The sequence below is a fragment of the Protopterus annectens genome, chromosome 4.part0 (assembly GCF_019279795.1).
Source record: "Protopterus annectens isolate FY-2018-M chromosome 4.part0, PAN1.0, whole genome shotgun sequence".
NCBI lineage: Eukaryota > Metazoa > Chordata > Ceratodontiformes > Protopteridae > Protopterus > Protopterus annectens.
Window position 1 is genome coordinate 50,282,575 of NC_056733.1, and position 24,380 is coordinate 50,306,954.

A 24,380-nucleotide genomic window follows, 5' to 3' on the forward strand; every position below is an offset into this window, starting at 1 on the left:
GGAAGCAACTCTACATGAAAGGACAAGCCTATCAGCAAGGACAGGGTGCTGGTGGATTTAACAAGCACATGAACAGACACTAAGGTATCCTAGAAAGAGACAAAGATTGGGAATATAGAGGAACTTGGTACAGTTTATTACAATGCAATTTTTCAAATCTTACTTGTTTTATCTGTTTTGAATAAACCTTAATTTCATATCATGGAGGATACTGCACCATCTAAGACTTCCTGCTTACTAAAATAAACTACTCTGGGACCTTAATAAGTTCTATCAATAAATTAATGTTTACATCTTTTGTGAACTGTGCATTATCCAATAACGCTTTTAAATGAATATGTGGTATCTCAGGTGTGGGTCAGGAACAGGAGAATGTCAATGAAACATAGGGTGGGGGATTGGGGACATGCTCTGTGAACTTAGACTAACTGGAGGCACAGTTTTGTTATATAAGTGTGAGTACCCTGGTGCTTACTGAAAATCACTGCATCTACTGTCTTACTCAGTCTTTCATTAATGCAAAGGTATTTCTCACATATTATTTTGTGTAATGTTTTTGAATTTTTTTGTTTTCTTCAATTCTTTGCACTTTGCACTGGAACCCTCTTTGAGCCTAACTGAAGACTAGAAGAAAAGGCAGAATGGATCACTGCTAAAAATAATGCCACCTTCTCCAAAGCTATATGATGAATGTATAAAAAAGGATAAGGGATTGATATATATTCTGTTTGGCAGGAGATGTGACCAAACTGAATTTATGATATACTGCAGTTATCATACAGAAAAAGAAATGATGCTTTAAGTACCAAGCTGGTCCATATTTCATCATGTTAGTTATGCAACATAACAGTACAACAGACTCCCTGTAATACTCAGGCAGCTCATGGTATGTAACATGTGCAGTGCTGTTAGACCTTACAGATATGTAACATCCTTAGAGGCAGAACAACAGTCCCAGTATAAATAAAAATCGCACTGGCACGTGGCAATGAATAACTCTTCTCTTTAATTTGTACGCATAAAATCACATAAAACAATATCTGGTTAAGCGCTTTCATCTACTGCCGTAGATTTCATCAGAACCACTTACACAATTGTTACTTCCCTTTTTATATAGTATCTCCTTTCATCAATTAACATGTCATAATTGAATAATCACATAATTAAACCTATTACATTGAAATCATCAAAATTTAAAGTGCACAGTGCTGGATTCCCTCAATATGAACCTATCTACTTATGTTTAAAAATATAATATTTTAAAAAATAATTATTTCATATGCATGTAGTAACTTTCATAACACAATCTCCTAAAATGTGTACAATACACCTGAATTTTAAAAACTTAATTTCATATTTATTTATTGCCACTACCTCCTACTTTATTTTATACTAAAAAAACTTTAAAATAATTTTATTCATACTTCACCTCAATGTTAATATAATTATTTAAATGACAAGTACGTTCAAGGGTTAGACTTGTACCCTATTGTCTATCTAATATAGGTTTTATAGAGATGTATTCATTTAGCCCTGGATATTCTGAAGCATTCAATTTAATTTGCCAACGGGTCTCTTTTTCTAATAATTTCTTCTTTATATTACCTCCCCTAGGATTCACTTGGACCTGTTCAAGTATACCAAACTCAAACGTCCTACATTCTTTATTAGCTTCACAATGTCTCCATAGGGCATTATTCACATCTTGCCTTTTTATTCTATAATAATGCTCATAGATTCTATTTCTTAAGCATCTAGATGTCATCCCAACATAATAACATGAACATGTGGAACACTTGGCTAAATATATAACATTTTTAGTTCTACAATTCCCCTTACAAAACTTAACTATTGTTTTCTGAGAGTTGTCCAATATCAAAAACAAAATAAATAAGTAAAACTAAGGCTGTGTTTTTCATTTTTGTGTTTCACACAGCGTCTAGACGTACAGACCACTGTAGTTTCAAATACTGCAGACCTTCTGACTGCTTCAGAATTTAGCATGTATGGGTGTGTACGTATCTTTCCATGGCACAGGATGCATGCTCATGCATGTGTTTTGGTGTGTGTGTGTGTGTGTGTGTGTGTGTGTGTGTGTGTGTGTGTTGTGTATCTATGTATATACATGGGTGCACGTATGCTTGTGTTTGGACAGCAGTGCAGGAATTTGTGTGTTTTGTGGGTGAGTACACGTACATGTGTGAGCATGTGTGCACACGTCAGTGTATCCATATGTCTGCGGGTGTATATGTGTGTGTAAATATATGTCTGATTTCATTCATGTGGGCATGTGTTTGTAGTGTCAATACATTAATGGTGCTTAATTTGACTAAGAGAGCACCTGTGCATATATGTGTACATACATATGCATGTGCAAGTGTGTGGTTGTGCATGTGTATGTATATGCACACACACACACACACACTCACATATATATGGGAACCATTTGGTTTATCTCAAGATCATTTTATCTAAACTTAACTGAAAAAAGTGATTTATTATACATTTTATCTAATCCTAACCTACACTACAAGTACATACATTTACATACAGCATTGATTATAAAAGAAGTATGCCATTTTATGATCAGTGGTGTTAGTGTTTGTGGGTCAGGGTTAAAACAATGGCTATGTTAGGGGTTAGATTTAGTGGTGTGTATGACTACTGCTGAATGTGGTGTGTGTCCTTTGGTCTTGTGTAGTAGTGGTGTTACAGAAATATGTTTTTAAGGTCAGTTCTATGCTTAGGGTTAGAGGCAGGGTTAGGGTTTGGGTTATGATTATAATGCTTAAGAAGGTGGAACAGGGAGGGCTTACTATTGTCTGTTAATCTTAACCTTAACCATAACCCACCACCTTACTTTAGAAAAACCCTTTCAGTAACAGTATCACTACTCAGATAAATTATGTCTGAGTGTAGGTTTTTTAAGATATTAGAAAAGGAAACACTTTAATCTCTTTTGCATTTTTTGGGGAATTTTAGGGAAAATTTGGATAAGATATGGTTTAGATATTTTTTCTATTCATTGAGTTGTAGATAATGTGAGGTTTGGATCAATAAATATATATATATATATATATATATTTTTTTTTTTTTTATATATACACACATATACATATATACATAAATGTATATATGTATAAATGATATATAGTGTGTGAGTACACACACACACACATATATATATATATATATATATATATATATATATATATATATATTATGTATATGGATATGTATATGGATTACTATCATACTGTTGATTGCAGGTTGTCAAGTCAGAATATGATCGATGCACCTCCTTGAAAGTCAGTCTGCATACCCAAAACAAATATTGAACGTCAAAACTCCCTACTACCCTGGACCCAGGAACAAGCATTACCATGGGTTCAGAAGGGGGCAAGGTAGGACAGTTGAGAATGTTGGTGTTCAACATTCTGCCATTTGGGATGTAGGACATTGGGCAGGTGGACGTTGACTTCCTAATATGCATGCACATGTGCTAAGATTGCTTCTCGGTCATGAAAATATTACTTAAATAACACCCCTCCAACACTAATTATATATGCAAAATCCGAGATTGCACAGTCTCTGGAGAAAGGGAATATTCTTACCCAGGGACTGCTAATCTCACACAACAAATGCTGCTGATTAAAAATATATATATATATATATATATAAACTTAAGAAGCGTTTGCTATTTTGGAAGGAACATAGACACTAGGCTATTCTCAATGGTTTGGTCAGTCTTTTATTCATTTAAATCACATTTTGAGTGCTTTCAGTCATTGTAAGTTTTCAGTCAAACGTCATGAAAAAATGATATAAAATGAACCTAGGCTTATTATTTAACTAGTGTGGAGAGTAGGGGAAGGGTTAAGGAGTTCCTTAATCTATGCACCTAGAATTGTTTAACTAGTGTGGAGAGTAGGGGAAGGGTTAAGGAGTTCCTTAAACTATGAACCTAGAATTGTTTAACTGGTGTGGAGAGTAGGGGAAGGGTTAAGGAGTTCCTTAATCTATGAACCTAGAATTGTTTAACTGGTGTGGAGAGTAGGGGAAGGGTTAAGGAGTTCCTTAATCTATGAACCTAGAATTGTTTAACTAGTGTGGAGAGTAGGGGAAGGGTTAAGGAGTTCCTTAATCTATGAACCTAGAATTGTTTAACTAGTGTGGAGAGTAGGGGATGGGTTAAGGAGTTCCTTAATCTATGAACCTAGAATTGTTTAACTGGTGTGGAGAGTAGGGGAAGGGTTAAGGAGTTCCTTAATCTATGAACCTAGAATTGTTTAACTGGTGTGGTGAGTAGGGGATGGGTTAAGGAGTTCCTTAATCTATGAACCTAGAATTGTTTAACTGGTGTGGAGAGTAGGGGATGGGTTAAGGAGTTCCTTAATCTATGAACCTAGAATTGTTTAACTAGTGTGGAGAGTAGGGGAAGGGTTAAGGAGTTCCTTAATCTATGAACCTAGAATTGTTTAACTGGTGTGGAGAGTAGGGGATGGGTTAAGGAGTTCCTTAATCTATGAACCTAGAATTGTTTAACTAGTGTGGAGAGTAGGGGAAGGGTTAAGGAGTTCCTTAATCTATGAACCTAGAATTGTTTAACTGGTGTGGTGAGTGGGGGATGGGTTAAGGAGTTCCTTAATCTATGAACCTAGAATTGTTTAACTGGTGTGGAGAGTAGGGGAAGGGTTAAGGAGTTCCTTAATCTATGAACCTAGAATTGTTTAACTGGTGTGGAGAGTAGGGGAAGGGTTAAGGAGTTCCTTAATCTATGAACCTAGAATTGTTTAACTGGTGTGGTGAGTGGGGGATGGGTTAAGGAGTTCCTTAATCTATGAACCTAGAATTGTTTAACTAGTGTGGAGAGTAGGGGATGGGTTAAGGAGTTCCTTAATCTATGAACCTAGAATTGTTTAACTGGTGTGGAGAGTAGGGGAAGGGTTAAGGAGTTCCTTAATCTATGAACCTAGAATTGTTTAACTGGTGTGGAGAGTAGGGGAAGGGTTAAGGAGTTCCTTAATCTATGAACCTAGAATTGTTTAACTGGTGTGGAGAGTAGGGAAGGGTTAAGGAGTTCCTTAATCTATGAACCTAGAATTGTTTAACTGGTGTGGAGAGTAGGGGAAGGGTTAAGGAGTTCCTTAATCTATGAACCTAGAATTGTTTAACTGGTGTGGTGAGTAGGGGAAGGGTTAAGGAGTTCCTTAATCTATGAACCTAGAATTGTTTAACTGGTGTGGAGAGTAGGGGAAGGGTTAAGGAGTTCCTTAATCTATGAACCTAGAATTGTTTAACTGGTGTGGTGAGTGGGGGATGGGTTAAGGAGTTCCTTAATCTATGAACCTAGAATTGTTTAACTAGTGTGGAGAGTAGGGGAAGGGTTAAGGAGTTCCTTAATCTATGAACCTAGAATTGTTTAACTGGTGTGGAGAGTGGGGGATGGGTTAAGGAGTTCCTTAATCTATGAACCTAGAATTGTTTAACTGGTGTGGAGAGTGGGGGATGGGTTAAGGAGTTCCTTAATCTATGAACCTAGAATTGTTTAACTAGTGTGGAGAGTAGGGGAAGGGTTAAGGAGTTCCTTAATCTATGAACCTAGAATTGTTTAACTGGTGTGGAGAGTGGGGGATGGGTTAAGGAGTTCCTTAATCTATGAACCTAGAATTGTTTAACTGGTGTGGAGAGTAGGGGAAGGGTTAAGGAGTTCCTTAATCTATGAACCTAGAATTGTTTAACTGGTGTGGAGAGTAGGGGAAGGGTTAAGGAGTTCCTTAATCTATGAACCTAGAATTGTTTAACTGGTGTGGTGAGTGGGGGATGGGTTAAGGAGTTCCTTAATCTATGAACCTAGAATTGTTTAACTGGTGTGGAGAGTAGGGGATGGGTTAAGGAGTTCCTTAATCTATGAACCTAGAATTGTTTAACTGGTGTGGAGAGTAGGGGAAGGGTTAAGGAGTTCCTTAATCTATGAACCTAGAATTGTTTAACTGGTGTGGAGAGTGGGGGATGGGTTAAGGAGTTCCTTAATCTATGAACCTAGAATTGTTTAACTGGTGTGGAGAGTAGGGGAAGGGTTAAGGAGTTCCTTAATCTATGAACCTAGAATTGTTTAACTGGTGTGGAGAGTAGGGGAAGGGTTAAGGAGTTCCTTAATCTATGAACCTAGAATTGTTTAACTGGTGTGGAGAGTAGGGGAAGGGTTAAGGAGTTCCTTAATCTATGAACCTAGAATTGTTTAACTAGTGTGGAGAGTAGGGGAAGGGTTAAGGAGTTCCTTAATCTATGAACCTAGAATTGTTTAACTGGTGTGGTGAGTAGGGGAAGGGTTAAGGAGTTCCTTAATCTATGAACCTAGAATTGTTTAACTGGTGTGGTGAGTGGGGGAAGGGTTAAGGAGTTCCTTAATCTGTGAACCTAGAATTGTTTAACTAGTGTGGAGAGTAGGGGAAGGGTTAAGGAGTTCCTTAATCTATGAACCTAGAATTGTTTAACTGGTGTGGAGAGTAGGGGAAGGGTTAAGGAGTTCCTTAATCTATGAACCTAGAATTGTTTAACTGGTGTGGAGAGTAGGGGAAGGGTTAAGGAGTTCCTTAATCTATGAACCTAGAATTGTTTAACTAGTGTGGAGAGTAGGGGAAGGGTTAAGGAGTTCCTTAATCTATGAACCTAGAATTGTTTAACTAGTGTGGAGAGTAGGGGAAGGGTTAAGGAGTTCCTTAATCTATGAACCTAGAATTGTTTAACTAGTGTGGAGAGTAGGGGAAGGGTTAAGGAGTTCCTTAATCTATGAACCTAGAATTGTTTAACTGGTGTGGTGAGTAGGGGATGGGTTAAGGAGTTCCTTAATCTATGAACCTAGAATTGTTTAACTGGTGTGGTGAGTGGGGGATGGGTTAAGGAGTTCCTTAATCTATGAACCTAGAATTGTTTAACTGGTGTGGAGAGTAGGGGAAGGGTTAAGGAGTTCCTTAATCTATGAACCTAGAATTGTTTAACTAGTGTGGAGAGTAGGGGATGGGTTAAGGAGTTCCTTAATCTATGAACCTAGAATTGTTTAACTGGTGTGGTGAGTAGGGGATGGGTTAAGGAGTTCCTTAATCTATGAACCTAGAATTGTTTAACTGGTGTGGTGAGTGGGGGATGGGTTAAGGAGTTCCTTAATCTATGAACCTAGAATTGTTTAACTGGTGTGGAGAGTAGGGGAAGGGTTAAGGAGTTCCTTAATCTATGAACCTAGAATTGTTTAACTGGTGTGGAGAGTAGGGGATGGGTTAAGGAGTTCCTTAATCTATGAACCTAGAATTGTTTAACTGGTGTGGTGAGTGGGGGATGGGTTAAGGAGTTCCTTAATCTATGAACCTAGAATTGTTTAACTGGTGTGGAGAGTAGGGGAAGGGTTAAGGAGTTCCTTAATCTATGAACCTAGAATTGTTTAACTGGTGTGAAGAGTAGGGGAAGGGTTAAGGAGTTCCTTAATCTATGAACCTAGAATTGTTTAACTGGTGTGGAGAGTAGGGGAAGGGTTAAGGAGTTCCTTAATCTATGAACCTAGAATTGTTTAACTGGTGTGGAGAGTAGGGGAAGGGTTAAGGAGTTCCTTAATCTATGAACCTAGAATTGTTTAACAGGTGTGGAGAGTAGGGGAAGGGTTAAGGAGTTCCTTAATCTATGAACCTAGAATTGTTTAACTGGTGTGGTGAGTAGGGGAAGGGTTAAGGAGTTCCTTAATCTATGAACCTAGAATTGTTTAACTAGTGTGGAGAGTAGGGGAAGGGTTAAGGAGTTCCTTAATCTATGAACCTAGAATTGTTTAACTGGTGTGGTGAGTAGGGGAAGGGTTAAGGAGTTCCTTAATCTATGAACCTAGAATTGTTTAACTGGTGTGGAGAGTAGGGGAAGGGTTAAGGAGTTCCTTAATCTATGAACCTAGAATTGTTTAACTGGTGTGGTGAGTAGGGGAAGGGTTAAGGAGTTCCTTAATCTATGAACCTAGAATTGTTTAACTAGTGTGGAGAGTACGGGAAGGGTTAAGGAGTTCCTTAATCTATGAACCTAGAATTGTTTAACTGGTGTGGTGAGTGGGGGATGGGTTAAGGAGTTCCTTAATCTATGAACCTAGAATTGTTTAACTGGTGTGGAGAGTGGGGGATGGGTTAAGGAGTTCCTTAATCTATGAACCTAGAATTGTTTAACTGGTGTGGAGAGTGGGGGATGGGTTAAGGAGTTCCTTAATCTATGAACCTAGAATTGTTTAACTGGTGTGGAGAGTAGGGGAAGGGTTAAGGAGTTCCTTAATCTAGGAACCTAGAATTGTTTAACTGGTGTGAGGAGTAGGTCAAGGGTTAAGGAGTTCCTTAATCTATGAACCTAGAATTGTTTAACTAGTGTGGAGAGTAGGGGAAGGGTTAAGGAGTTCCTTAATCTATGAACCTAGAATTGTTTAACTGGTGTGGAGAGTAGGGGAAGGGTTAAGGAGTTCCTTAATCTATGAACCTAGAATTGTTTAACTGGTGTGGAGAGTAGGGGATGGGTTAAGGAGTTCCTTAATCTATGAACCTAGAATTGTTTAACTGGTGTGGTGAGTGGGGGATGGGTTAAGGAGTTCCTTAATCTATGAACCTAGAATTGTTTAACTGGTGTGGAGAGTAGGGGAAGGGTTAAGGAGTTCCTTAATCTATGAACCTAGAATTGTTTAACTGGTGTGGTGAGTGGGGGATGGGTTAAGGAGTTCCTTAATCTATGAACCTAGAATTGTTTAACTGGTGTGGAGAGTAGGGGAAGGGTTAAGGAGTTCCTTAATCTATGAACCTAGAATTGTTTAACTGGTGTGGTGAGTGGGGGATGGGTTAAGGAGTTCCTTAATCTATGAACCTAGAATTGTTTAACTAGTGTGGTGAGTAGGGGATGGGTTAAGGAGTTCCTTAATCTATGAACCTAGAATTGTTTAACTGGTGTGGTGAGTGGGGGATGGGTTAAGGAGTTCCTTAATCTATGAACCTAGAATTGTTTAACTGGTGTGGTGAGTGGGGGATGCATTAAGGCGTTATCTAATCCATTTAAGGACACTGGAAGTTTTCAGGTTTTCATTTAGTCTTGGGGGTGTGTATCTGCTTGCAATTGTATCTGCCATTTTAACTCTTTAACTGACAGTAACTTGTCTGTGTTCCAAAGGGGGGCCAGTAATCCCAAGGGGATCTGTGCCTTTTTCAATTGCTGCAAATTGGAATCCAGAGAACTGGCAGTAGATCTTACTATACATGGCTAGTGCACTGTAAGGGTCTCAGTTCCTGATGGCTTCCACATGTTCTTTTATCCAGATCCTAAGTAGTATTGTGGTTTTTCCAATGTGGTATGTTTCACATTGAGAGCATACTGCAATGTAAACCATGCTGGGGGTCTCACAGTTTAAGTGGTCTTTTATGTGAATAACCCACTCTGGTGGTGAGATGTACCTTGGGGGTTTAAATGATGAAGTCGCACCAGTGGCATTTTCAGCATTGGTGCATGCCTGGGGGTGCATTGAGTATATGTGTCTGCAGCCTCTTTTTTGATTCAAAAGTAGCTTTGAGGGACATGCTCTTTTTGTAGCAGAATTTTAGCTTGTTTCTAAGGATTGGGGCTAGCTCTGGGTGCTCTGCTGTGAGTGCCCAGTTTTTAATGAGGATGTCTTTGATGCTGGTGGCATCTAGAGAGATGGGCAAGGGAAACCTTGGGATGGAGTCCTCTGGTTTCTGAGCTTTGGGGTGGAATCTGTGTTTAAGGATGTGTGGGTACAGGGTTTCTCTCCTTGTGATTACCACTACCATGACTCTGGAGGCTAGATCTTCTGGGTAGTGCCTTTCCAGGAAGAAGTCATTGAGGCACTGGCATTTGAGGTGGAAAGAATCTTCCTCACTAACAGTTCTTCTTAGCCATATGTACTGCCCCTTGATGAAGTTCCACTTCAAGAAGGGGGGGGTGATGACTGTGGAAATCAAGGTAATTATTTCAGAAGGTGCTCTTTTTATGGATGGTAGATTTGAAGGTCTTGGACTAGAAATCCAGAGTTAATTCCAGATCTAGAAACTGGACTTGGGTTAATCTTCCTGAAACTGCGAACTGTAGGAATCAGATGCTGACTTCAATCACTTGAAGGAAGGTATCCAGCTCTGTGCTGGTGCCTTTCCACAAAAATATGATGTCATCAATAAAACATTTATACAGATTAAATTTCTTGAATCCTTGCAGCTGGGTGACGGTCTTGTCCTCCCATGCACTAAGGATGAGGTTTGTGTATGCAGGGCCATTTTGGTCCCCATGGCAACTCCTTGTTTTTGCTGGTAAATTTCTTTGTTGAATACAAAGAACTTGTTGGTGAGCACTACTAAGAGTAATTCCCTAATCATTTTGATTTTTAAATGGGTTAATCAGGTGTGCCTGTGCAGGTAGATACATACCAGCTCAATGCCTTCCTGGGGAGGGATACTGGTATATAGGGCTACTTTGTCCAGGGTGACCAGTAAGTGGTCAGTGGCCTCAGGTTTGGTCTGGTGGAGAAGGTGGAGAGGTGGAGTAGTAGCCATGAGTCCTTGAGGTAGAATTGGGATTCCTGAACTACTAGGTTCAGGATGGAGTCTAGGATCTCCAAAATGTGCTCTATTTTTGTACATGTGGAAGACACTATGTGCCCGAATGGGGGGTTGGAGATGTCCTTATGAATCTTGGGGATCCCAAACATCCTCCCTAGTTTGGGGTTGTCTACGTCCATGAATTGGAATTCTGACTGGGAAATGGCTTCCTCTTCTAGTAGTTTAAGGAGTGTAAGATCAGTTTTTTGGAAGGCTGCCCTTACCTTATCAGTGGTGACTAACTCATAGCATTGCTCAACTTCAATCCCTGATTTCATTTTGTTGAGGTAAACCTCGTGGTTCATGGAGACAATGCCCGTGCTTTTATCAGCTTTCATGATCCGGAGTTGGGGGTGGGCTTGGATCATGCAGGGAGCAGCTCGTTCATCTTGGGAAAGGTTGAAACATTTGTGTTGAGGTTTTTTCTTCAGGGTGCTCCTAATCTTCTTCTCACAAACAGTGGAAAAAGCTTGTAAGGCAATGTTTAATTTTGGATTAAAAAACTTTTGTGTACCAATAAATCTTTCATACCTCTGCTAGGTGTATCAGATACATTTACAACATTTGAAGCAATTAAAGCAGTAGACTTTAATGCAGTGGAATTAACTGACATACAAGTTTCATCGTCCAGTTGTGATGTGTCCGAGTCCTTGAGGGTATTGGATCTGGGGTCCTTCCCCCCTCCCTGCTACCATTCACCCTCTCACTGCTGCAATTGATGATTGTGGAGTTGGCCGGTTTGAGGTGTTGCTCCAGGCCCTCCATTATTAATTTAAGGTTCAGTTTCCTTGCATACAATTTGGTTTCAATAACTGTATCTGCTTGCTTAGCTGTTTGAGCTGGTATGAAATTGACCCCTCTCCTGAACAGTGTTATAGTGCCTTGGTCAAGTTCAGTGTCAGAAAGGTTGAACACCAGTTCAGTGGCTGAGGATATTTGACATGGGCCACTTAAGCCTTTAGGTTAATCTCCTGGTGGGTGGCCATCCTCTCCCTCTACCTTGGCCCCTTTCTGTGGTCTGGTTGGGATGCTGAGTTGCTAGACTTCTCCCTAAAATAATTTTCCTTTTGGTTTGTGCTGTGGATGGATCCAGAATTGTCATTCTGGTGTTCCTGGTAGTCCTGATTTCTCTGGTGGGCTCCTGTTGTTCTCGATCCACTGGCGGGGCTCCAGTGTTACTGGGCCCTGGGTAGATACTTGGTGGTGGTCCAGTGTTGGCTTGTCTTTGTGATAGTCAGGTGGTGGCTGGTCTTTGATCAGTGAATTCTACCAATGGTGGGACCTTTGTTCATATTGGGGTGCTGGTGCCTGGTGTTTGCTGTGGTTCTGCTTGGTCTCCAGGGGGATCCAGTTGAGGAGCTGGGTCCTGTGGTCTCCAGTGCCCTCTGTTATTTTTGTGTTTATTGTTGTCAGAGGGCACGTAGTCTACCTAGTCATTATATTGTCAGAGGCCTCTATTAAGTTACCATCAACTCAGCTTAGCTAATCTAATTCTGTACTAGAAAACCCCTGACCTGATTGGCATGCTAAACTTCTACAATTCAAATAGACAACTTTGGTCCTCCAACAAAGCCTTAATCAAAGCCATCACATTCAAAAACAACAACGGGGAATCACTATTTTCCCATGAAATAGCAAAAATATGGAACAGCCTTCCCCCTGACCTCAGACTACAAAACTCCACACCCTCCTTCACAAACCTACTTAAAGCATACCTCTTTACCAACCAACTATGCAATTGTAATTGACCCCCTGAAGCCTCATCCACTCACTATTTCTATACCCCACACCTCATCTGTCCTGGACAACACAAACAACACATTCTAACTATAGCTATCCATGTGTGAGCAATAACCTATATGTGAGTGTATGTACATGTGTGTGTGTGTGTGTGTGTGTGTGTGTGTGTGTGTGTGTGTGTGTGTGTATATATATATATATATATATATATATATATATATATATATATATATATATATATGTATGTTTGTGTATATATATATATATATATATATATATATATATATATATATATATATATATATATATATGCTCTTACATTTATATTTGCTTGAATGTATATATGGAAACTTAAACATTTATATACTCTTATTCAGTTGTGAAATATCTTGCAATGCTCTACCAGGTTCTTATCTACTCTCATTGTATAGTTTGTACACTTGTATTTTCAACCAAAAGGGGGGAATATCCTCTTATTGTATACTAATGGCTGTAAAGCCTACAATCTGTATGCTACTACTCTGTAATGTCCCTTATGTAAAATTTTCTTCTCTCTGAAAACTTATGGAGTCTTTCTCCCCAGGACTCCTCTGAAAATGGAGACTTGTTGTCCAGTCGCACTATCATGGCTAACAAATGTTAAATAAATATATATAGTGCATGTTTTGAGTGTGAGAGCACCCATGTGTATGTCAGATGTGTGTGCATTCTTTTGTGAGTGTACATATGTATGTTTATGTATGTGCACATTTAGCTACACATTAGCGTGCATGTGTGTGTTTGTGTGTGTGTGTGTGTGTGTGTGTGTGTGTGTGTGTGTGTGTGTGCATATGTGTATTTGCATGCATGTATGTATGTGTGAGTGGGCGCATATGTACTTGTTCACTTGTGTATATGTGTGTGTGTGTATGAATGCGTGCATGCACATATGTGTTTGTATATATGTATGTGTGTAGATATATGTGTGTGGGCATGTATGTGAGCATATTTTTGCAATGTCAGTGTGTTTACATGTACATTTTGAGAGTGAAAGCAGCCATGTGTATGTGTGTACACATGTTTTCATTTCATTTGTGAATACCTGTGCATGAGAGTAGATATGTGTACACATGCATATGTAGATATGTGTGAGCATGTAGTGTACCTGTGTATAAGTGCACGCATATTTTTGTATGCACATATGTATATGTGAATGTGTGCATATGCATGTGTGTGCTTGTATGTGAGTGCATGCATGCATACACATTTTTATTTGTGTATATGCATGTGAGTAGATATGTGTGTGTTGGGGGTATGCACGTAAGCATGTTTTTTGCAATGTTAGTGCATTTATGTTTATGTTTCGAGAGTGAAAGCACTCGTGTATGTGAATACGGGTTACCTTCTATATCCCGAAATCTCAGAATATCAAAGACCAGATAACGGAGACTGCAAACCCAAGTATGCATATTAACGAAACTTCATAAGGTCGACTCCCAGAATATTGAAATTTCAGTTAAAGTGTAACAGTGAATGGTTTAGTTGTGCACTGTCTCTTTAAGGATTTGTAATAGGGGCGTAAAAGCAGATGCTATGTTCCCAGGTTGTGGTGTCACTGTGAAATGTATGCAGTTACAATGTGTTTAAAAGATGTAGAATTGGTAATAGTTGAACAATAAGAATGTTTAAAGTTTACAGTTGTTCTGAAATTAGTGCTGTCTTGCAGTTTGTATATTTAATTTATTGGGGCTGTGGGGAGTGCACTAAAGTGGAAGAACTGAAAAACGTCTTGCAGGTAGTTTAAATAAAGTATTCTGAAACATTTTTTTTATTTATTTATAGTGTGTTTAGTGCCTAATTCATGTCTGAAGTGGTGCTTTTACATGTAATAGTGGTGTAATATGTTTGTGTTTTGGGTGTTTTGTTTAGGTTCAGTGTAGTTAAGTTGTCTGTGTATTCCATTGTTCGGTATTGTGGGATTTGATAGTTTCACATTTTGGAAATGTGCATTTTCGGGTTTGTAGTCTTGGGTTTCTGGTCTTTAATGTAATGGGATTTTGTTATATAGAAGTAGATCTGTGTATACACATGTATGGGTATATATGCGCAGATGTAGGTGTGCATGAGCATATATATGTGTACTTGTAGGTGAATGCGTACATGTGCATATATGTGTGTGTGTGTGTGTGTGTGTGTGTGTGTGTGTGTGTGTGTGTGTGTGTGTGTGTGTGTGTGTGCGTGTGTGCATGTGTGTGTGTGCTCTCATGCATATGAGTACATTTGCATACACACATGTATATGTCCATGTGTGTGTTCACATGTGCATCTGTGTGAATGCGTGTGTATGTATAAATGTACATTTGGGAGTGTGTGTGTATACTTGTGTGAGGGGTGTCACTGGAAGATCAGGTGGTTAAGGTTCATGTTACCAAGATGATTTGTACTCACTTCGAGGATTTTACGAGCTAGAAATTTGTTCTCTTCCTTCAGTTGCTGAACCTCATCTGCTTTGGGTTTCATGTCTAAAGTCAGTTGGTAAGACCTTCTTCTTTCAAGATCCGATTCAGCAGAAAGAATTGTCAGTTCCATCTTCATTTTGTAAAGCTATTAGAAAACACACATAAGAAAAAAATCTGTTAACCTGTTATTGTGGAAAAATATTCAACGTTGGGCATTTATTAACTGCACCAGTAAGTGACACATTTCACAAATTTGTGTTTTAAGTTCTTCTTCGGGTTTAAGTCCATTTATCTTTTTAAGTGCTGCATTGAGTTATTTAACAGAGGAAGTAAGGAAGCGGAAAGATTTAAAAAGAAAAGGATGAGGAAGACATGATGAAAAGGTATCGTTGGCTAATTACATAAAGAGGACTTCATATGCAGAAGAATGAAACAAAAAACAGTATTTATGTGAGCCGTGTCATGTGATACCTGACCAATAGAGCAAGCTGCCAATGTATGGGTAAGGTATCTTCTGATGCAAGGAAACATCCTTATCTATAAGACTGGGCAGTAAGTGACAAGGAACTCAAATATCATGTTTGGTGAGTTGTCTAAAAATTGTAACCAGGGCATTTATTCTCAAGTGGGTAGTGGATTTAAAATAGGTGTGCTTGTAAATAATTCTGTTTTGCTGTATTCCTTAAGAAGGGTACGCATTACTAATATAATAAATATTTACATTCTATCTATTATTTTAAATAAAGCTAAAAAGCTAAGTATTAAAAATGGATTTTCTGGCTTGGCCCAGAGTTCTGTGTCCCATTTTGATGAGAAATAAAGCAGCTCTAACTTATGTTTCTCTTTTAGGCCATAATAAATGCATCAAAACAGACATAAAGGTCTGTAAGGAAATATTTGTATTTTATTAAATAAAATAAGTTTGAACAAAAGTGTTCTCACAGCAATCAATTATATAAACAATGTATTGGTAACTTATGGAGATGTGTAGTTTGTCTCAGTTAAACAACTAGAAAGAGGTAAGTATTCCAGTATCATTGAACAACAAATGAATATCTATATTGGAAATTTCGAGTCTTTAACTTTTAAGAATCCCATTGGCATTATACATTTTATGTAAACTGTCACTGTACTTTCAGAAACTCTTTGTATAATCACACAGCAAAAAGCTGTAATACCTCCATCTTTATAGTAGCTTACCGATAGTGTTGGTATACATCCAAGATTTTAGCAAACCTGACAGGAACTTGTCACTATACAGGCATAACTTCAGCTCTCATTTTAGTTTATAAAGAGCTTAAAGTTAAAGCACTACACACCTGCAACTATAATTATAACTGAAATCCCACTGCATTTTAACATTTTGTGTGGAGACAAAATAGAAACATGTCAACATCTGCTGGTTATTGAAAATAGTGCAACCTGGCAGAGACAGACAGAAAGCAGAGTTGGTAGACTTCAAAGATTCCCTGCAGAATGCTCTGTCAGAGATATTGGGTAAGCAAATTGGAATAAGTAAGGACATGATTTTTTGAGCTATGATACAGAATCAGAATTGCATAGACATAGTAAGGCATTGCTGAGTCTAATTATGGTGACTGGCAAAAAAGCAATTACTAGAAAATAGAAATCAAAGTCTAACCCGACTTTACTAGACGTAGTGAATAACAGAGATAAAATAACTGGAAGTGGAATCTTTAGAAAAGGGTAGGAGCAAATGACATAGGAAAAATGCAAATTGTGAGAACAATACATGCAGAGGAGGAAAAAGGTTTAAAAGAAGGCAGGATTTGAATGAGTTATGTAATGTTTGACTGACAATGACTGGATAGATTATAAATGATGTGTTATGTTTCCAACTACACTTATGTCAACATGGTTTGTGATGTATCTTCTTCTTTCGGCTTTTCCCGGTTAAGGGTCGCCACAGCGGATCATCTGTCCGCTCATGATTGGCAGTGGAGATTTACAGTGTCGAGTTGCCAGCCCAGCGCCCAACCTTCCACAGAAGGCATACACATGCACACACTCACACCTGGGGCCAATTTAGAGTGTCCAATCCACCTACTGCATGTCTTTGGGATGTGGGAGGAAAACGGAGCACCTGCAGGAAACCCACGTGACCACAGGGAGGACATGCAGACTCCACACAGAAGGCACCCCAGCTGAGAATCGAACCAGAGAACCCCTTGCTGTGAGGCGGCAATGCTAACTGCTGCACCACCGTGGCCGCCCATGGTTTGTGATGTATAATGTTTGCAATAAAATTATGTCAATATGGTTTGTTTTCATTTATATAAATGTATGATTGTCTATGTTGTACATGATAATTTAATGAAGATGTTCCTTGTTTAAATAAAAAAAACACATTTAAGGCATCAGCATTATATTTTAGGCCAGAAGCCATAAGCAAAACAAATCTAATTCCAAACTACATCACTAATGTTACTTAAAACTGCATGTCTTTGTTTTTGTAAACATATTTTTCAGCCTATTGTTTTCCATCTGCTGGGGTTTTTTTTAGATAAAATCAGTAGAATTCTTACTAATGGACAAACTTCACAAACAGAAATGCTAAAACTTGACCACTGGGACTAAAGGTAAGAATGTTTATTGTAAAAACAGCAAGTAAAAATCATCACATTAAGAACTTTTGTCACTAAGGCTTTATTGGAATATGACTAGGTTCCAACCAAGTGGTCTTTTATAGCAACCATGTTACAAAAGAGTGTCACTCATTTTAAAGAAACAGTCTTCAAAGAGAAACAAAATGTAACATGTTAACTTAATAAAAATAGAACATTCAACTCATAACAAATAAATATCAAAAGTAATATTTTATACCATTAATTTCATAAGCATGTTGCTTTGTATTTCAAAACAATCATAACAGTAACAACATTGTTTAATCTGGGTGGGTGGGGGTTGGTTGCATCAGTCTTTAACTGCCGAAAGAGTTCTGTCATCTCTAACCTCTTTTTCCAGTCATCCCTCCATCATTAAATATTTTCTCCAGATAATAAATAAAAAATTGCAGATACCATTATCTTGTCTATTGTGCCCATATAAGGTGTTCTTCTCATCTTTTTTGGCAATCCAATACATGTGCTGGTAAATTCTAATTCTTAATGCATTCTGGGTTTTTCCTATATAAAAATTTGGACATTTTTACAACAGACTATGTATATTACTCTTGAAGTTTGGCAGTTGAATCTTGACTCTGGTAATAAGTTGCATAAATTGTTGATCATTTCACCTTTAATGTCTTGATCAATAAATTTATATTGGGAACATCTCCCACATTTATGGGTATCCCTCTATGTTAATTGCCTGGAGCTAACCATATTCATTGGTCTTTGTAAAAGTTGTTTAATATCAGCTCCTTTCTTACATACACATTTGAGTCCATTGCCTATTGTCCCCAAAGGGAACCCCAAGTGTTGAAAAATGTTCCCAGTCTTTAATGATCACTTTTTTAATTTGATCAGAATCTATCCCATATTGAATAACATAAACTCTGTTTTAAACCTCGCTTTTGTTGACCTCTCGATTACTGCAATCAACCACCCCTGGATAGTTCCTATCAATAACACGATAATAGATGGTTGTCCTTCCTTCAATTATTTTATTTGTACAATCATTAGCTAAACCTACTGAATAAGCCATAGCTCACAACATATTCCTAAATTTCTTCACTTCCACTCCAAAATCTGAGTCCTGGACATTAACTTAGAAATCCTGGCAAGTTGTTTTTTAACAATGCCTATCTTGGTGTGTGGAGGGAGATTACTAGAAAAATGTAAAATTGTATTGCTATATGTGGGTTTGTTAAAAATACATGATTGCCAACACTATTTTTTCAAATACTTGATAACAGTAACAGCCAGACAATTGATCGAATAGGAGTCATATGTAAAGATAAATAAAAAAAATATATAGCAGAATCCTCCATTGTTCTAACAGCTTTTTTAAATGTAAGGTGGTCCCCTACTCAAATCAGGAATAGATTATCCAAGTACCTAAAATAAGCAATACAATCTTTAAAAATTACTGTTTAAACAGAAACTGTTATTCCCAAAACCATATTAACAGGTTGACAAATATCAGGGCGCAAGGCATGCCCATTGCCATTCTAGTGAGCTTATGAAAATACTCTTCCTCAAAGTTAATATAGTTGTTTTTCAGAATAATTTCTAATAATAATCCAATAACCCTAATTTCATTGTTAGTCATTTAAAAAAAAAACAGAAATCATTTCCATACACTACTCAATACCCTCCTGGTGTGGAATAACTGAAAATAAATTCTTAACATCACTTGTTACCAGGAGGGAATTTGAATGGAACTTGGTTGTTCTCATTTTGACTAAAAAGTTCCATGAATCCTTAAGAATATGTTCCACCCCTCTTTAAACAACTTTAGCATCTGAATCAACAAGCTTTGATAAAGGTTAAGTCTTCAAACAAGCAGCGGATACTATAGGTCTCAGAGGAGGATCCCAAAGGTCTGAATGGATCTTAGGGATTCCAAGTAGGATGGGAATTTTTGGAAAGGGCACATTAAAATAATACCACATACCTAAAGGAACAGCCCCCTCAAAAATAAATCATCTATAAGAATATCTGTTTTCTTGTATGCCTTCATAATCCTATTTTTATACAAATTTTATTGGCCCTTTTGTACACAATCAGTCCCATCCTGTTGTTGTCTACTATTGATCTGGGACAAACAGAACAATGCATGGAAACTGCTTTTCCAATTGATCTATGAGCTCTTTTAATACCAAATGAGAAACTTTCCTGAAGATTAAGTATCTTTGGTATCCAAGTTTTCAGAAAAGAGACCATGTAGTCACCTTCAGTTTTTTTTTCGGTAAGCCAAAAATTCTTACATTACTTCTTTCAAGATTTTCCAAATCATCTGTTTTTTTTTTCCAGTAACCAGATATATCTTTTTAAAGATTCTGTCTGAGAATCAAGTTCTTCTTTAAGTCAGTTGTCGATGTCAGTTAAATCATATTCAAGATCTGATACTTTTGTATGTAATTGTTGATATGAATCCTTGAGAATGCTGGCTTACTTAAGGCTGTTTTCTTTAACTTCTAAAATGTTTTCTTGAAATCCATCTATTTTAATATATAAATCCTGTAGAGTAGACATAACATTTTGTAGTTTCTTCTTAAAAGAAGAGTTTGTGTGATTGTTCTTAGAGCTGCTCATCCTTTCCCAATGGAAGCTATAGTTCCCAAAGGTATTTTGAGAGGAAGTTTTTAATAGCGTAATCCAAAAATTGAGTATAAATAAGATGAAATGTTTAGAAAATTTTAGAGTAAAAATAATATTGTTTTTATAAGACTTTGGATTTACTGCAGAGCTATGAAAAAAGCTGTCATCTGTGTGCCACTTGGGCTCCACCCCCTCACATCCCATTGTTGTAATCATTTGAGTTCATAATAGACATCCCCCTTATCTGGTTTTATAGCCCTCATGGTGTGATTGCCTCTTAATTCATTAAGAACATCCCTTTCCTCCTGGGTCATGTTGTAAAACGTCTTCCCTGGTTTGTTCTTCTTGGTAGCTCTTATGTCTCTCTCACAGAGCTTCTCAAATAAATTGACTGCTAGAGTAGAATACCTAGCTTGTTATAAAAAATTTCAAAATTTTATATTGGAAAAATACAGAATGCATTAATAATTAGGATTTACTGTACTCAACTGCCTGAAAAGATGAGAAGAATGCCTTATATAGACACATTAGACAAGATAATGGCAATTTTGATTTTTTTTTACTGTTTTGGAAAAAAATATTTATAGTTAAGAGAGAGGGTGACTGGAAAAATACGTTGGAGATGAGAGAAATCTTTTGGCAGTTAAAGACTGAAATAACCAACCCCATAGGATTAAACAATGTTTTAGTGTTACAAGTGTTTTGAAATACAAAGCAACATGTTTATGAAATGAATGATACAAAATATTACTTTTGATATTTATTTGTTATGAACTGAATATTTTTTTTTATTAAGTTAACAATTGCACATTTTTTTCTCTTTGAAGACTGTTTCTTTAAAACAGGTGACACTCTTTTGTAACATGTTTGCTGTTAAAAAACATTTGGTTAGAACACAGTCACGTTTGGATGAAGTCTTAGTAACAAAAGCATTTAATGTGGTGATTTTTATGTGGTGTTTTTACAGTAAACATTTTTGCCCTTAGTCCTGGTTGTCAAGTTTTAGCATTTATGTTTGTGGAGTTTAAATATTGTAGAATGAGATGTGTGGCTGCATTCTGTTTTTTATTGTTAGTCAATGACAAACTAACGCTGAGACAATTTAATAAAAAGCATCTGAGAGTTACCAGGAAGTGATTATGAATACCTCATCTTGCAGATCCCGACACCTCATAATAGCCAAGTCTTTTTCCTGGAGGGCGCTAGTATATCGCATAGACAGCTGATACTGCTCCTCTTTGAGTAGCACCACGTCACGGTAGCGGGCAGTGAAGTCTTTCTGCAGGCAATGGTACTCTGTTTCAATTTTCGTCAGCTCCTTATTTTTTGTGGTCAGCTCTTGGTTTTCCTGCTGTATCTTATGGAATTTGCACTGAAAGGACATTCGGAGGCTACGTTCCTTGGCAAGTTCCTTCTGCAGTTCAGTCATAGCTGTCACCAGATACTCCGACAGTTCAGATGTATCAATCAGATCTTAAAAAGAGAGAACAACAAGAGTATGTTAAATGTGAATGTTCTTTGTGGAATGCTTCAGGATGCAATGGTGGTTAGCTACAGTCCTGTTATCATTTCATTTTATTTCTTCTTTAATTAAGTAAATGATTAAGACATATATTTCTTTTGAAAGAGTAAAACATTTTATTTCATCTTGCCACCTTCTTAAACTGTTGGATTGCAGAAAATGACAAAAGAGTATTAGCAGCCTTCTCTTAAGTTCATTTGAGTCCAAGTGCAGGATACACACACACACACACATACACACACACACACACACATACACACACACACACACACACACACACACACACACACACACACACACACACACACACATACACACACACGCACACACACGCACACACACACACACACGCACACACACACACACACACACACACACACACACACACACACACACACACACACACTCACACATATATGTATATGTAGAATATTTATGGATATAGAACAAAATATCGACTGGCAAATTATGCCTGTTCACAATCATATCAGCTGCAAGAAAGTTATATAGGGCCAGATTCATTAATGCCTATACTATTTGTATACAATCTTTGTTCAAGAACATCCCTACCACAATTTTTGTGTTTTCTAGTCACTCAGAAAGATTACACTAAGTGTACGTGTAGTCTAGACTTTGTGGTAACCTTTATGAATCCCTCTCGATATTTAAGGCTTCAAGACAATCAGTAGGAAAGTTAAAATTAGGAGGAAGAAGGTATAAGTTATGCTTGTGTTGCCTGTTTACTCAGAATGGTGTACACTTAGTGTAGGCATTAACGAATCCCAGGGATAATTTACTTAGTCTAGATATAGCTAAATAAACAATAAAAAGACATTTTCTTTAGATATAATGCTTTCAGATGCAAGACTATAAGGCTGAAGTGTAGATAATTTACTACTTTGGTACTAAATAGTTACTATAAGGCCGAAGTGTAGATAATTTACTACTTTGCTACTAAGTAGTTACTTTTCACCTTGTACAGTGTATACTTTACTCCCTTACAACCTCATTGCTTATCACATTATTTTCTCTATTATCAGTCTCTCTTCAGTGCTACTTTGAATTCTTTTTAATTTAAATGTTTGTTTTTATTTTGATATATGTATTCAGGATATGCCTTCTGTGGAAGGTTGGGTGCCGGGCTGGCAACTCGACACTGTAAAACTCTACTGCCAATCATGAGCGGACAGGTGATCCACTGTGGTGACCCCTAACTGGGAAAAAGCCGAAAGAAGAAGAAGATTCAGGATCACTTTAATTGTTATTTGGGCTGATGCTGAGCCTCCCTATGCAATGACCATACTTTTCACTGTACAAAGTTTAATAATATTTTTATGATTAGTTAGTGGTCATTTATTCAGTTTACAGAAGCAGGCCTGCCATCATGGACATATGTATAGACACACACACACACACACACACACACACACACACACACACACACACACACACACACACACACACACACACACACACACAACGTAATTAAATTTGCCTCAGAACATTAATTTATCATTACTGAATTTCAGTCAGGTATGTGTATTCCTTGACTGAATCATCTACCTTTAGTCTGATTCCATCATAAAACAACACCTAAAATATATCATCCTCTTAAATACACATAATGTTTAGACTTTACTAAGCACATAATGTTTAGGTCTCACTTTAAACAGCTTGGGGTCTCCTCAAGGAGCATTTTCTTACCAGTTGAGAAACCCTGTACTACAGAATGATGGTGGGGGGCACTCCATTCCTTGTCCCAGGTTTTAGACAGCTCATAATAAATCTGCAGTCAGCTGAGTATTATTATTGAAGTACAGCTGACCAGACTGAGGTTCAAATCCTGATGGCCCTGCTATACATAGAGGGGAAAAATACTGCGTTACCTTCAAAACTATGGTCAAGTGTGTAATAAGAAGTGCATCTGCTGAAAAGGAGAAAGGCCGTTGTTGTTAGCCTAATACTGTCCAATATACCATATCCAAGCATTCCCTAGCATTTAATAACATTGTTTGTTCATATGACAAATACACCAACATCACAGATTTCCTCACCACTAAAGCTGGATGCACCGATGGATGGCTCCTTCCCAGTAATCATTGTATAAATCTCAGGCTTGTGTAGCTTCAGACTCTCCAGGAAAGCTAGGGCTCCCTTCTGCCCTCGAGTTTTTAGAAGGTCCAATAGACGACCTGAAAAATAAACACTTGTTTATTGATGCATTCAGACATGAACAACATTATTTTCTGAGAACTCTCTATAGTCTACCTTATTAAAATGCTTATCTCCACATATTCCTCAAACAGATTCACACATATGTGATGCAAGTGGGACATGGAGAAAAGTGCAAGGAAGTCACATGGGAAATCAGTGGAACTTCATGGTCACTGTACAGTGAGGCCTAGAAAAAACACACCAGGCCATTGAAGTCAGACAACTTTAAAGGCTCCAAATTTCATAGGAAATATTATTGTATGGAGAAAAAAACCCTGAAGAACTTTGTGGAGAAACATACAAAGTTACAGGATCTGCTAGCTATATTAGCTAACATGGAAAATGCCTGATGGCTCAGCACAATGAGGAAGAAAAGGGGCACTGCTTTGGTTCCCTTAAGAAATATCAAAAGGCCTAAAGGTAGAAAAGTAATTCTTCAGGGAACATAAGAACATCTGGAGAAAGAAGATACTAAGAGCAGTGGGGCAGGCAAATGGAAGCAAGGAAGATTGGGAAGGTCAGAACACAAACAGAGTATAGAACAGATGAAGAAAGTTAGAAATGAACACATTAAAAACATTTTGCATATGCAGTGCATCAGCAGAAGGAGGTACAGTAGAGAGTCGAT

General features: G+C 37.7%; 1 protein-coding gene across 1 annotated transcript in view; it reads right to left on the minus strand.

The window, feature by feature from the left end:
* CARD14 (caspase recruitment domain family member 14) overlaps positions 1-24,380 on the minus strand; it is a 186,298-nt gene that overhangs the window by 118,418 nt on the left and 43,500 nt on the right. The window contains exons 3-5 of the mRNA XM_044068083.1: positions 23,593-23,730; positions 21,164-21,489; positions 14,781-14,936 (exon numbers count right to left, since the gene is read on the minus strand). Of these exons, the coding sequence (XP_043924018.1) occupies positions 14,781-14,936; positions 21,164-21,489; positions 23,593-23,730 (620 nt within the window). The remainder of the gene's footprint in view (positions 1-14,780; positions 14,937-21,163; positions 21,490-23,592; positions 23,731-24,380) is intronic.